We start from the raw sequence: 15,640 nt of genomic DNA, 5'->3' as shown, positions 1-15,640 counted from the left end.
CTGTTGTACGTAAGGAGGCGTCGAGGAGCCGGTTGAAGGCTTGCTGCAGCTCATCTTACCAACTTGCGGCAGCTGTTTCTTTGCCTCCGCCAGGCTGGGCTAAAATGCAATAAGGAGAAGTGTTCCTTCTGTCAACCTGCTATTTCCTATTTAGGACATGTTATTTCACATAAAAGCATCTCTCCATCATTTTCCTATGTGTACGCCATACACCGCCTACCTCCCCCACAGGACATCCATCAGCTGAAATCCTTCCTTGAAAAAATATCGTATTACCGGAAGTTCCTTCAGTCAGCCGCTGAGGTGGCAGCCCCCTTATATCACTTATGCCGCAAAAATGTCCCCTTCAGTTGGTCCCTGGCCTGTGAGATGGCCTTTTCCACCCTCAAACGCCAGTTACAATCAGCCTCCTGCCTGATGCCGTATGATCCGTCTCTGCCATCGCTCCTGGCCGCGGACGCCTCTGATTATGGGATCGGGGCTGTCCTCTCCCACAAGCTTCCGGATAGGACAGAACGTCCAGTGGCTTTTCTATCCAAGGCCCTAACTGCCACCCAGCTGAAGTACTCTCAGATCGAAAAGGAGGCATTGGCTATCGTATTTGCCTGTTCCAATCTCATGCCTTTTTTATATGGACAGGCCTTTCATTTAGTCACTTACCACAAGCCCCTCCTCTCCCTGTTTTCCCCGGAGGCCCGGCTTCCTACGAAGACGTCTCAGAGGCTTCAACGATGGGCCCTGTTCCTCTCGCAATTCCGTTACACCTTGCATTTTAAGTCCACCTCTCAGCACGCCAACGCAAATGCTCTTTCCCGCCTTCCTCTTGGTTCCGACCCTGTGTTTGACTCTTCGGACGTCCTCGTGTTCCAAGTTGATGAGGCGATTCACGACACCCTGCACAGGTTTCCCACTACGGCCTCCACGGTGGCAATTGCGACCACACGTGACCCATTGTTGCACCGTGTCCGCTCCTATGTTCAGCGCGGGTGGCTCAGCTGTGGCCCCACCCGCGACCAGCAGCACCTTCGGTTCCTTTTTTCTATCCGCCACCAGCTGTCGGAGGTGGATGGTGTCCTATTGTGGGTAGACCCTATGTCCAATCCGCGTGTGGTCATTCCCCAGCATCTACGGACCGAAGTCTTGCGTCTCTCAGATCAAGGTAATTGGGGAATTACTCGCACCAAGGCGTTGGCCCGGCGTCACGTCTTTTGGTTCGGGCTTACCAGAGACGTCACTCACATGGTTCAGAATTGCTCCACGTGCACCCAACAGCTGTCCTGGCATCCTCAAACCTTCCTCTCTTGGCCTAAGCCAGAGGGTCCCTGGGATCGCATTCATTTGGACTTCGCTGGCCCCTCCCTCGGCTACCAATGGCTTCTCGTCACCGATGCCTTTTCACATTTTCTGTTCGTTATCCGTTGTACCAGCACCACTTTGGAAGCGACCCTCGCTGCTCTCCAGAAAGTTTTTTCCTTGGAAGGGTTGCCGCTAACAATTGTTACCGATAACGGCCCTCAATTCCGGAGCCAGGAATTTGCGACGTTTTGTTCTGCCAACGGTATCCAACACGTCCTCACTCCGCCCTTTCACCCACAATCGAACGGCGCGGACGAACGCCTCGTCCAGACATTTAAGGCCCAAATGACAAAATATGCCTCCACCCACACTTTGGACGAGTCGCTGACGTTGTTCCTCAGTTCCTATCGGTCAACGCCCATCGGCACCCGTAGTCCGGCAGAACTTTTGCATGGCCGGCAACCTCGTACCCTTTTGCACCTCCTCCAGCCCGGACCCAAACAACGGGTTCCGACTGCACAGGCTCCCTTTGTTTCGGGATCCCTTATCTGGGTGCAAGGTTTCGGCCCGAGAGCCGGATGGATTCAGGTGGTGATCGTCCGACCACGAGGCCGTCAGCTCTTTGACATCCGCATCGCCGACAAAGTGGTCCCTGGCACCACAACCAACTCTGGCGCCGGTATCAGGGTTTTTCGACCACCTCTTCTTTCCGGCAAGCCACTCCGCCGCCTTCTTCCGGCCACCCGGATGTGCTCCCTTCCACTCATGGTTGGCGTGCAGCAGTGCCAGACTCCGTCCAGCTGCAACAACTGTCGTCTCCACAGTGGTTGCAGGCTCCACCGGCTCCTCTGCTGGCCCGACCAGCTGCGCCATCCACCATCGTTGACTATGCCCCATGCCCTTGGCACCGCTGCCGCCGAAGTCACAGCCTAGCCAGCGACGCCTGCACTGTCCACCTTTTGGGCAGCAACCCGCGGACATCGATGAACCTATGCCCCTGGCGCCATCGCGGCCGGCTTCCCCGCCACTCCCGCGACGCAGCTCGGCCCGTCTGGCCGGCCACGCCGCGCCCTACTCTGCGGGGGCGAGTTTTCACCACCTCATCCATGAGGCCGCCAAGGCCGAGCAGGACGACGTCGCCCTCCTCTACCCCCCTGGGAAGCGAGAGGAACCACATCGCCGGTTAGATCGACGGACGTCTACATCTATTGTACAGCCAGCTATTGTATTGTAGAAGAAGTTACGTTCAATAAACTGTTGGAGAATACAACATGTACCTTTATCCCAGGTTATGTGCCCTGATGCTGGCTAGAAAAATTCCTCTGTGCGTAGCTCTGCTATATTGTTGCAAAGCAGATATAATGCAGAATTAACCACTGCACAATGGTACCCTGTTTGTTAGAAAAGCAGATGTCCTACTAACAAGTCACAACTGGATAACTGAATTTGCATTTAATGTTTGGGAAGTGAGAAATGAAGTAAGAAGACAGGTTTGTAGCATTACAGAAAGAGGTGGATAGAGGACTCAGTTGCGACAGGTAACCAAAATTGTACCGCGAGCATCAGTACGAAGGAAGTGAGGTTGGCTAGATGCAGGAGGAAAGGTATTAAAAACTGTATTTGGGATAGCAGATAATGAGGATATTGAGAACATCCACAGTAAGATTAAGAGTGTACAGGAATTACAGGATACGAGAACAAAAGTGGAATGGCACACAACACAAATAGGTAATATGGAGCAAGGAGTACTCAATGCGACTAGAACAGTAATAAACTTAAGACCTGAATTAGAGCAGTATGCATGTGGAACCAGAAATGTTTTGAATAGTGATTCAGAGAAGATTCGAACTCAATTGCGTAGTTTAGACGATAAAATGCTAGTAGCCATATCATTACACACTCCAGCGAACACATTAGATGACGCACCAGTAGAGGCAGTGACATTATTTGAGGCAATACACCATGCTACTCATGGGCAATTGAGTTCAGCATTAGTAAGTCCACAGCAAATTCTCTTAGTGTTAAATAAGCACAAAGAGACTTCCCCGAGGGGTTGCAGCATATCGTACCAATGACAAATAGGAATATAGCTTTAATTTATCGTATATCTGCCATAGGAGTAACCACTAATCATGCTAAGATACATGTTAGAATTAAATTCCTGGTAGTAGGAATGAATACACAATACCAATGTTACATGGTACATCTATATCCAATAAACTGGAGTACAATTCAGAAATGGGTGCAGTTACAAACATGAGAAATATTATTAGTTTCTAAGAAAAGAGATGCTCATGTTTTCATGCCCATAACGGATTTCAATGATTGCGTTCAGGAAAGAATTATTATTTGTCCAGCAAGAATGGTTCAAACCAACCAAAAGTCATGTGAAATACAATTGTTTTTAGGGAAACTAGAAGCAGCAGAGTGTGGGAAAAAAGTTTTGGTGCCGCAAATGGAATTCCAAAGAATCTGAGACCACTGGCTTTATTCTATGTGTACGTGTATGTGTACACGTAATCATTATTTGTTACAAAAATGGAACACCTGCAGAAATTATGCAATTAGATTTACAAGGTAACGGATAGCTAATAAACGAGACTAGTTGCAAGATAGCAGGAAGACAGTTTCATCTCCCAGCTACCATTACTGGTACAACACTAATTAACGTATCCAGACCAATGTTGTATTGGCCAGAGAAACCCCCACACATTGTATCCCGCCAAAACTTAACTTTTATCAACAACATGTTGGATTCAACTTTATTACAGTCGGCAGACAACTTGATAAATTTCAAAAACCAACAAATCTCAGTACACCAAATATTGCAGCATGTGAAACGGTATCTTGAAAAGCATAGGAGGAAGACAATTATTACAGTTTGTCAACCATGAGTGTAATCTGGGTTCCGATATTTATTTGTCGAATCTACTTCTGTCCGAGACATAAGATGGTACACTCAAGTGAAATAGCAAACTACCAAATGCCAGAAAAATGGATACAACCTAGACATAAGATAGAAGCAGAAAACACAACACTTAAATTAGATAAGCGTAACAGAATGAACTAGGATTCAGTATTCCACTGTAACTTAGCACAGGGAGAAATGTAAATTAATGTTTAAGAATATAACTAAGAACAGGTGAAGCTGAAAATTCGGGATGAATTTTAACTAAGGGAAGGGATGTGTTACAGCACAGAGTAATATGGGTTCTGTTATAAAATTTTTAATGGAGTTCAACCACCCTGATGTATGATAGGCTGGTTAAGCCACGATTAGCGGTGGACCAGGAAGCACGTTGATACAAGACAGATGGGTAGCACAGTCTGCAACTGTGCAGTAACTGAGTGAGAGAGAGCACACACAGCAGGAGAACGGGAAAGGACAGTGACTAAGCAAAATAACAAACAAGCTCGTTTGTGCGGCAGGTTGCTGGAAGAATCAATAGACATGACTAGGGAAAACACTCATAGACCAGTTTAACTAGCTGCTAAGAGAGAATTAAAGAAATGGTAGCAGAATAACGAGGCCACATGCAGTCATCGTTAGTAAACTGCATGTCGCAGAACTATAGAGAGCTCTTTAAATACTGAAGCCATAGCTCCAAGTAAGGGAGAATGGTTCAGGTCAATGGGAACGATGGAGTCTGTGTCGATAACATTCCATTCCATGACCATGTTGTTTTACTAAGTCTTGGCTCAGATCAACCAGCACAGTACCAGCCAGCCATGGAGTGCCGCAGAGCTAAACTCCACAGACAAACTTCATGCCGTGTCGCACCAACCACTACTGATGGGAGAGCTGATGAACTACCAGCAGCAGTGCAGTACCACATGCTGTCTCTGAGTGTTAATTCCGATGAAGATCTCTTTGGCCAAAAGCTTACTTGCTTGACAGTCTATTTGTTGTGCCTATCTGCATCTCAGCATGTCCATTATTATATAATGAGTAGCAATCCATCCTTTTCACAATACTATCATTATTCCATCCTGGATTTTCCATTGTTTGATTTCACAATATATTTCTCAATTTTATGAGAGTGGTTTGAGAAGTTCTCAGAATCACCACGAGAGGTCAGCGCTAGCGCAACAAGTTCTTCACTTGATATTCATTGGACTGTTACCTATAAACACGTTCCACGTCAGTGCTCTTGAAAGAGCTGTCAAGGTGACGTGGCTCTGTTGTTGTTCCTGCACAGTGATTTGCGAAGATGGGGGAAAAATAAATAAATAAAAGAGATCTGAGCAGTAATTAAGTACTTCGTAAAGAAAGGTATGAAAGCAAAGGATATTAATGCTGATTTCCAGAACTCACTGGGAGACTCCGCTCCTTCATATTCAACTGTTGCCAAGTGGACAAATGAATTTAAATTGGGTCGGGAGAGCTTAGATGATGATTCGGGCAGTGGTTGGCCAAGATGTATCACTACCTCAGAAATCATTGCAAAAGTGCACAAAATTTTCAGAGAGGATCACCGATTGAAAGTGCTCACGCTTGCTAGATGTCATGTGAAAAGGTGTATCACATTTTAAACTGAAGAATTAGAAATGAAAAAATTATCTGATGCATCGAAAACACTTGAAAACAGACATACCGCAACAATGTTTGGTCTGTTTTAGGAGAAATGAACAAGGTTTTTTGTGCTAGTTTGTGACCACAGATGAAACTTGGGTGCACTACTATAACCCAAGAGACAAAACAAGTCAGAGCAGTGGAAACGTGCCGATTCTCCACCACCAAAGAAAATTCCCTTGGCGGGAAACGTCATGGCATCAGTATTCTGGGATGCAAAGGGGATTCTGTTTGTAGATTAACTCCTCACTGGGCAAACAATTACTAGAGAATACTATGATAGCCTCCTGGACAAATTGCAACAAAAGATGTGCCAACACAATGGCAAAATTACACGAACTAAGGTATTAATTGTTGCCACACCCACCTTATTCACCTGATATGGCTCCATCAGATTTCCATCTCTTACCAAACCTGAAAATTTTTCTGGGGACAAAGATTCACTTCAAACAAAGAACTGATAGCCGGAGTTGACAACTATTTTGCAAACCTGGAGGAAACTCACTTTCAATATGGCATCAAGGCATAGGAACATCGTTGGACCACATGCATTAATCTACAACGAGACTACATTGAAAAATAAAAACGTTTCAGTGATGCAAGTACTTTTTTTCTATTCCATTCTGAGAACTTTACAAACCACTCTCGAAGATCACAAAGTTTATCAGGATGCATTTCAAAATTTCTTACATGTATGTAAGCAACGACAGTCAAAATTTCTGAGACTCTTGATATCAAGTGATATTTTTCAAACAGGTAGTACTTTCAGGATGTGCTTTGAAACGCTGGTTCGCTCCAAATAGCAGAGGTCTGCGGGTGTAAGTTCTACAATGTACTGCTCTTGTGGGGCTTTCAAAGGCTCTGTTCGTTCAACTTATGGTTGTCCTACCAACCACCATGATTTTCACATTCCACTGCTTGAAATGAAAAGGAATTAACAGCTATAAAATTGCTGTCTCTTTATATCTCTATATCCTTCGATCCATTACTAATCGACTTCTACTATTAATGTTTTGACAGTATTGAAGATACTTTTTTTGTTTCTGGCATTGGCAATTTTATCTGCTGTAGGAAAGACATGCTAAGTTTGTGAATGTTTTGCCAGAAAGTACTAAATTTCAGTAATATAAATGGCACCATCTAATGAAAGTTTGATGAATGATTAGAGGAAATAATCACTCAAAACATGTTCCATTGCCTTTAATTGCTAAGAATTTCCTTGCTTGCTGAAAGCGTACACGAGGTAAAGTGAGTTACTAGTAAGTTCCTTTTTGTCAGTATTGTAATTGGATTCGTGTTAATTTTACTTTTTTGTGAATAACTATAGCATACTGAGAATCTGAAAACAGCACAATACGAACTCAGTTTGCAATTTATTAGGAAAAATGTGGAACATGAGCTTAGGATGAAAGTGAAGGAATTTGGAGCCCAATTCCAATCTTAAAATCAACCGAGAACAAAAACATCCACAACAAGGCAAGAGTATGTATGTAATTCTAAAGAAATTATATACTTGTAATGTAACAAATGCAGCCATTGACGTCAAATTTCCTGACACTTCACTACAACAAATTGTATTAAAAATAACACGTTTTGGAGACATGTTTTCTTTGGTGCATCACTTAAAATTGCATATTTTCATAATAAACAGGTATAAATACGAAAATCGACAAATAAAGCAAGTTAGCTTTGCAAACACTTAAATCAACATGGGGGTTGTTCGATTTGCTTCTGTCAACCAATCACAGCAAAGGCCCTGTGACGAGATGAAACAACACCATTGCATCATGCGAACTCCTAACTACCACTAATTGAAAATACATAAAAAACATTTATGATTCCAGGTTAAAATTGAAAACAGAGAAACATTAAGTATATAACACCACGTTCAAACTCACTGCCATTGTAGCACAGCAGTAATCAATTTAACAATTGCGCCAGACACTTGTCGTCTTATGTAGGTGTTGCTGACCACAGCGCCATATTTTGCCTGTTTACGTGTATCTGTATTTGAATATGCATGCCTATACCAGTTTCTTTGGCGCTTCAGTGTTCATCACCTGTGAAATTTCCTCTTAAATCAAACAAAAAATATTGTGTAACACTGTTTATTTCTAAGTACTTCACTTGTTCTTAAGTGAGAACATACAATAAAACAGATTATATTTCAATTTATTGTGAAAATGCATAAATATTTCTAACAAGCTCATGTCCAATTATTCATTATCTCCTTACAAAATGATTATTCTATATTAGAACCTCAAATTTCTACAATAAATACTTTTGAAATAATATACATGGAAAATGGATAAAAGTATAACATATTGGAAGAATGAGGTTACTAAATGACAATTTAATACTCTTCAGCATCTTCCAAACTAAAATATCTAACAGCTTTAAATTTCTTTACATATCATTATGTAGAAATAAATGGCATGGAATGAAATGAATGTTTATCCTGGCAATGATTTCCAGCATTATAAGGCATTGATAGCAAGATTATGCAAACACTACAAAAACTTTGGTACACACTTGTTACTTCAACCATATTCTCTGTGACACATCCATACTAAACTTTAAGAAAACAATAATAATTATATATAAATAAAAAACATAAATGAAACAGTTAAAATGACCAGAACTGAAGCAGTGTAACGAAAATATTTCAACTGCATTTTTTTTAAAAATAACCGAGTTTGTTACCCACATTTGATTCACACTGACAGTCATGAACACATACAGTAATACATAAAACTATAAACATCTGCACAATATTTTCAACAATGTAAAACAAACACAATCAAAATTAGCACTCTATGTTCAGAGTTTCTCTTTCAGACACAAAGCACAGTAAACTGAAGCTGCACTTTGAGGTAATGCAAAGATCAGCTGCATTGTTTTAGGACAATTTATTCCTTCCGGGGGCGTCTTTTCTTTGGAGACCGAGGTGCATCTCCTGCAGCTGTTTCCCCATCAGCATCTTTATTTTCTTCTTCCTCTTCTTCAATTATTTCCTGATTGGGAAAGAATATTGTCAGTGTAACAATCAGCAACTTTATATTCAGTTTCACTGAAGTTTAATATATTAGGCTATGAATGATTTTAAAAGCTGTTATGTTTTTGTTTAGCCTTACAGAGGTTGGAGAAAAATATGGAAACCTCATGAGAAATGCATGCTTGAACATAAATGCAGATGGCCGCCGAGCCTGCCGGATAGGCTGTTGTACTTGACAAAGAATGGTACCTGTGCAATGCCATAACTCTGTTGCAAGTGTCAATCATGGTCAGAATAGTGCTCTGTGTAGCTGCGAGTACATTATGCCAGTTAATTGAATTTGAATGTAGGCAAACTGTGGTGCTTATGTTGTGGGTGCTTCCATAAACAAGATAGCCAAAGTGATGGGTGTTCCAATCTAATATTTATGCCGCATACAGGAAAAGCTGAAAAACATCATCCGCTAAGTCACAACACGGACGAAAAGTATGTGTTGAGTGGCCATAGCAGAAGGCCACTGAAGATGATTGCGACAAAAAGTAAGATGAAGACAGGTCCAAAAGTCACTGTAGAACTGAATGTCACACTCTCAAACTTTGTCTGCTCAGAAACAATGCAGAAGAAGCTGCATAAGTAGAAACTGCAGGGCAAGCTAAAATTCCAAAATTACTCAGCAGTGATGTAATTTCCCACAACAGGAAAACGTGGTGCCAAAGCCATAAAACAGGGACTACTGAGCAATGGAAGAAAGTCATTTGGTTGGATGAGTTTCTAATTTCTGGGTAAATTTTATGTCCAAAGAGTGAAACACAGTGCAAGTTCAGTGATGACTTGGGCAGCCATATCATGGTATTCCAAGGGCACCATGGTTACTCTGCAAGGTCTCACTACTGCCAAGCACTGAGAGACCATTTTAACCAACCAGGCCAATTCACTGGTACAGTGTTTGTTCCCCAATGGTGATGCTGTGTTCTAACACAACAGAGCCCCTGTTCACATGGTTAACTTTGTCCAGAACTGGTTTTGAGAGCCCTGCCCTGACCATCACCAGATCTCAATATTAACGGGCGTGTGTGGTCTCCTTTGGAGACAAGGATGTGCAATCGCTATTCACCTCTACATTCTACATACATACTCAGCAAGCCACTTTACAGTGCATGACAGATGTACCCTGTACCACAACTAGTCCTTTCTTTTACCATTCCACTCGCAGGTAGAGCAAGAGAAGAAAGACTGTCTATATGCCTCTGTACCAGCCCTAATTTCTCCTATCTTATTTTTGTGGTCTATACACGAACTGTATGTTGGCAGCAGTAAGATCATTCTGCAGTCAGCTTCAAATGTCAGTTCTCTAAACTTTCTCAGTAATGATCTTTGAAATGTGTCTCTTCTTCCCTCCAGGGATTCCCAATTGAGCTGTTTAAGCATAGCAGTAACACTTGCATGCTGATAAAACCTACCGGTAACAAATATAGTGGCTTGTCTCTGAATTGCTTCGATGTCTTCTTTCAATCCAACCAGGTGCGGATCCCGAACACTCGAGCAGTACGTAAGAACAGGTCACACTAGCTTCCTATTGTGGTCTCCTCTACAGATGAGCCACAATTTCCTAAAATTCTCCCAATAAACCAAAGTCAACCATTCACCATCCCTGTCACAATCCTAACATGCTCATTACATTTCATATTGCTTCGCAACATTACACTCAGATATTTAATGACATGACTGGGTCACGCAGGACACTACTAATGCTGTACCCAAACATTACAGGTTTGTTTTTCCTACTCATCTGTATTAACTTGCATTTTTTCCTAGCTGCCATTCATCACTAAACTAGAAATTTTGTCTAGGTCATCTTATATCAACCATTTATCTGTGACACCTTCCTGTACACCACAGAATCGTCAGTGAACAACTGCAGACTGCTGCCCACCCTGCCTGCCAGATCATTTATGTATACAGAGAATAGCAACACTCTTATCACACTTCCCTGGGGGACTCCTGATGTTACCCGATGAACACTTGCCGTCGAGGACAACATAATGGGTTCTATTACTTAAGAAGTCTTCAAGGCAGTCACATATCTGGGAGCCTATTCAATATGCACATACCTTCATTAACAGTCTGCAGTGGAGTACCATGTCTAATACTTTTCAGAAATCTAGAAATATGGGATCAGCCGTAGTGACTCGAGAATTTTGGTGTAAATTCTAGACACACTCGGCCTTCCACAGTCTCGAACACCCGATATTTTAAAAGTAAGTAAGAGAGAGGAAATGTATCTACTGCAAAGCTGGTTTCTGTGCGCAGGTTGGAATTTTCTAATGAGAAGACAATAAGCGGGGCCGCCAAGTGTTTACTGCAAGAGCAAACGCTATGTGAGAGGACACAGAGTAATTAAATGCTATTCTTTGCTGTGTTAAGGAAAAATACACCTGAGCTGAAATGAAAGTATGAGAGTATAGAGTTATTTTAAGTGAGAGAGAGAGAGTAATTTTTTGGTTCCTAGAGGAACTCTCTCATTCACTTGAAATAACTCTGTACTCTCATACTTTCAGCTCAGCTCAGGTGTATTTTTCTTTCCACAAGTTTCATATAATCATACAAACTCTTGCAAGTCAATTACACCAATACCCATTAGATACAGTTAAATATAATCACAATTGCCTGGTTGTAACAACCAAATCATTTATAGACATCCCATGTGTCTTGCTTCGTTCAGAGCTAAGACATGAAGTAAGTTAAAAGTTAAACGTCTGTAGTCAAAAGTTTGTTTCTCTTTTGTTTCTTCCCCCCCCCCCCCCCCAACAATCACATTTACTAACACAGCAAAGAATAGCATTTAATTACTCCGTGTCCTCTCACATAGCATTTGCTCTTGCAGTAAACACTTGGCAGCATCATTCAACTGCCCTGCTTATCGTCTTCTCATTATTTCTTCGGTGAACAAGTTAGGGAGATTGACGAAAATGCATATCCAGAAGAGGATCGGCCAAACGTTTGAAGTAAGTCAACTACAGTGAGAGAAGTGTGAAGTTCGCAATCCAGATTTTCATAACTTCTCTTGTCGCCAAAACCGTTAGACAGTCTGTTGCTCTTCATCCACAGCTTGCACCATATCATGTGAGAAAAGTGCACGCTAGGTTTCGCACGAGTGATGCTTTTTAAAGCCATGCTAATTTGTGTACATGAACTTTTCGGTCTCTAGGAAATTTATTATATTCGAACTCAGAATACGCTCTATAATTCTGCACCAAACCAATGTTAAGGATATTGATCTGTAATTCTGCGGGTGCATTCTTTTACCCCTCTTATATACAGGAGTCACCTCCACTTTTTTCCAGTCACTTGGCATTTTGTGTTGGCCAAGAGATTCGTGATAAATGCAAGCTAAGTAAGGGGCCTATGATGTAGAGTACACTCTGTAACTGAACAGTGATGTCATCCGGACCTGGTGACTTATTTGCTTTCAAGTCCTTCAGTTATTTCTTTGAGCCAGGGATGCTTATTATTGTGTGATAGCAACGCTCCTGCGTGAATGATTTCTTAAACCTGGAATTTAAAACTTCGGCCTTCCTTTTGCTATCTTTTAGTGCCAAACCAGACCGGTCAACAAGTGACTGAATTGGAGCCTTAAACCTGCTTAGTGATTTTACACAGGACCAGATTGTTTTCAGGTTCTCCACCAGATCTTTAGCTAAGGTATGACGGTGATAGTTGTCATACCCTTCATGCACAAATTTTTTCACAGATGTACAAATCTCCACTAATCTTTGCACGTCGTAATTTTTGCATCCTCTTTTGAACTGAGAGTCCAACAGCCTCTGCTTCCTCAGCATTTTTACTAAACCATGGTGGGTCTTTTCTGTCCTTAATCCACTTACAAGTCCCATTGTTTTCCACAGCACGATTTACAGTCTGTTTAAATTTTGCCCACAAGCCCTCTATGGCCATCATTTGGAAACTAAATGATTGCAGTTCATTGTCAATGTGAGCTGCTACCAACTGTTTATCTGCTTTTTCTAGGGGTTAATTTATTAATTCATTTTAGACCAATATTAGAGACTTATAACTGGGGTTGGTATTTACTTATAATTGGTAACTCTCCTTGACCTCTTGACTGATTTAATAAATTTCATAATTATGGTCCTATGACATAGAGTAGCATGGAGAGCTGCATCAAATCAGTCTCAGGACTGAAGACCACAACAACAACAACAACAACAACAACAACAACAACAACAACAGTCCGATGACGAAATCATGATCACTTATCCCTGTCTCTACACTGACACCATTGATAAGGTCCAGCCTGCTTGTAACTACAATGTCCAAGATACTTGCATTGCATGTTAGCTGCCAAACTAGCTGCTACAGACAGTTTTCAGAAAACTGCAATCAAAAGTACTTCACAAGACCGTCTGTCTGTACCCCCCTGCAATGAATCCACACACATCCAGTCTGTATATCTCAATCATCATTATCTGAACTTGCTACTATAATGCAGAAAGAATGGTGTACGATTCCCTTGAAAACCATGCAAAACCTCTATTTATCCATTCCATTCCAAGAAGACTGGAAGTTGTTTTGAAAGCCCACAGTTTGCCTAAACACATCAGACATGGTAATGTGTTGTTTCATGGGTTTCCACATTTTTCATCCCCCCCCCCCCTCTGCTCCCCTATATGTGTTGGTGAGATAACAGTTAAAAACACTGCACCAAAGTTTCTAAACTTAATTTTATTTGGCTGGTGGCTAAGATTTCAATTTTCTGCAGTATGAAGCGTAGAATATAATAAAAGTAAAAAATCTTACCAGTTTTAGTGTTCAACATAATAAATAAAAACAGGCACATCAAAGTTAAAAGTCTTAGTAATGGTGGCATGATGCATGAACATCTGGAATAGTTATAAGGAACAACGATTAACACTTACCACTTCAGGTTCCGAAACTGATGTATGCTCAGGTTTAGAGTCTTCGGGTCCTTTAGGTTTCTCCCCTTCATCCTGAACTCCAGAAGTTGCCACTTCTGGTTCTGCTGCAGCATCTGCTGCTGCTGCTGCTGTTTTTTTTTCTTCTTCTTCTTCCTCTTCCTCTTCTGGAACCTCCAGATCACTCTTCGAAGTTGGAACAGTGTTTCTTGGTTTCAGTTCCTGTATTTCTTCTATGTTATCATCAGGAGATATGGCATCTGTCTTCTTTGCTTCAGCAGTACGCCTATGTTCATCACGTTCCTGGAAGTTACCATGGGAAGGCATAATTAAATAGCAAACAAGTGTTGCCAATACGCACACTGTAACAACTGGAAATGAAGCTTTCACAATGAAATCTGTAATGTAACTATAAATTTACTGGTCAGCCCAGAAGAGCATACATTAGTAGGGTGATTTAATGCACACATTTTATTGCTGAGCAAGAGCAGCACAGTAACAGTAAAACAAATTGGCAAATGACACTGTCTCAAAAATTAGAACTGGAACGCAGAAATAAATTGGAGACTGAAACTACTAACTCTTCCAGAGAGCTAAAAAGAGGAAGAAGAAAAATTAGGAAACATGGAAATCATTTGCGAGTCAGCTAATTCAGAAGTTCAATTTATACATGGGCACATGCCAATAACTTATAACATACAGCCCATATATGCATTTAATGCAGAAAATGTAGTTTTTAAAAGAATAAAGATTACCTTCACCCCTACATGCCTATGTTGTTTGTGGGAACTGCACCAACACAAATGCAGAACAAAAATGATCAAAAACTTACGGGACACACTAAGCATGACATAACAAACAATTACAATCATAAACTTATATTGGTTTTTTGCTTCAGGAGCACCTGGTCTCCTGTTAGCTCTATAACCTCTATAACTGCTGAGAGGAGCTTTGAATTTTATACACAATTCAAAGTGAGTAGACCAATTACAAATGGCTACAAGTATTTAATGCAAAGCAGTACATCAATAAGAATTACAGAGAATTTGTAAAAGGGTGTGTTTACAACTATCTGTATGACTCCCCCTGTTCACTTGGACAACATAGGCAAAAATCCATTTTATGTCATACATCATCAAGTATATGCGGTGTCACTGACACGAGCTCATTAAAAATGTGCCTTTTTTTTAGTTCTGGAGTAGGAAAAGGGAGAGAAGGAAACATAGTAGGTGAATATGGATTGAGGGTAAGAAATGAAAGAGGAAGCCATCTGGTAGAATTTTGTACAGAGAATATCTTAATCATAGCTAACACTTGGTTTAAGAATCATAAAAGAAGGTTGTATACATGGAAGAACCCTGAAGATACTAAAAGGTATCAACAAGGGCTAGTAGAAATCCTTGGGTAACAGAAGAAATATTGAATTTAATTGATGAAAGGAGAAAATATAAAAACGCAGTAAATGAAGCAGGCAAAAAGGAATACAAACGTCTCAAAAATGAGATTGTCAGGAAGTGCAAAATGGCTAAGCAGGGATGGCTAGAGGACAAATGTAAGGATGTAGAGGCTTATCTCACTAGGGGTAAGATAAATACTGCCTACAGGAAAATTAAAGAGACCTTTGGAGAAAAGAGAGCCACTTGTATGAATATCGAGAGCTCGGATGGAAACCCCGTTCTAAGCAAAGAAGGGAAAGCAGAAAGGTGGAACGAGTATATAGAGGGTCTATATAAGGATGGTGTACTTGAGGACAATATTATGGAAATGAAAGAGGATGTAGATGAAGATGAAATGGGAGATACGATACTGCGTGAAGAGTTTGACAGAGCACTGAAAGATCTGAGT

At 41.3% G+C, this 15,640-nt stretch overlaps 1 protein-coding gene across 5 annotated transcripts in view; it reads right to left on the bottom strand.

Moving 5' to 3' along the window:
- Window positions 1-8,072: 8,072 nt before the first annotated feature.
- Window positions 8,073-15,640, bottom strand: part of LOC126199243 (calnexin) — a 67,401-nt gene continuing 59,833 nt past the window's right edge. For 4 of the 5 annotated variants that reach the window (XM_049936040.1, XM_049936041.1, XM_049936037.1 and 1 more), the window contains exons 10-11: window positions 13,799-14,098; window positions 8,078-8,883 (exon numbers count right to left, since the gene is read on the bottom strand). In XM_049936040.1, coding sequence (XP_049791997.1) covers window positions 8,779-8,883; window positions 13,799-14,098 — 405 coding nt within the window. In that variant the 3' untranslated portion in view covers window positions 8,078-8,778. Of the gene's footprint in view, window positions 8,884-13,798; window positions 14,099-15,640 lie in introns of all 5 variants that reach the window. The other variant, XM_049936038.1, reaches the window with a different exon arrangement.

Source organism: Schistocerca nitens, chromosome 8 (genome assembly GCF_023898315.1).
Source record: "Schistocerca nitens isolate TAMUIC-IGC-003100 chromosome 8, iqSchNite1.1, whole genome shotgun sequence".
Taxonomy (NCBI): Eukaryota; Metazoa; Arthropoda; class Insecta; order Orthoptera; family Acrididae; genus Schistocerca; species Schistocerca nitens.
The sequence above is the reverse complement of the archived record's forward strand: the minus strand, read 5'-3'. Positions and strand labels throughout refer to the sequence as shown.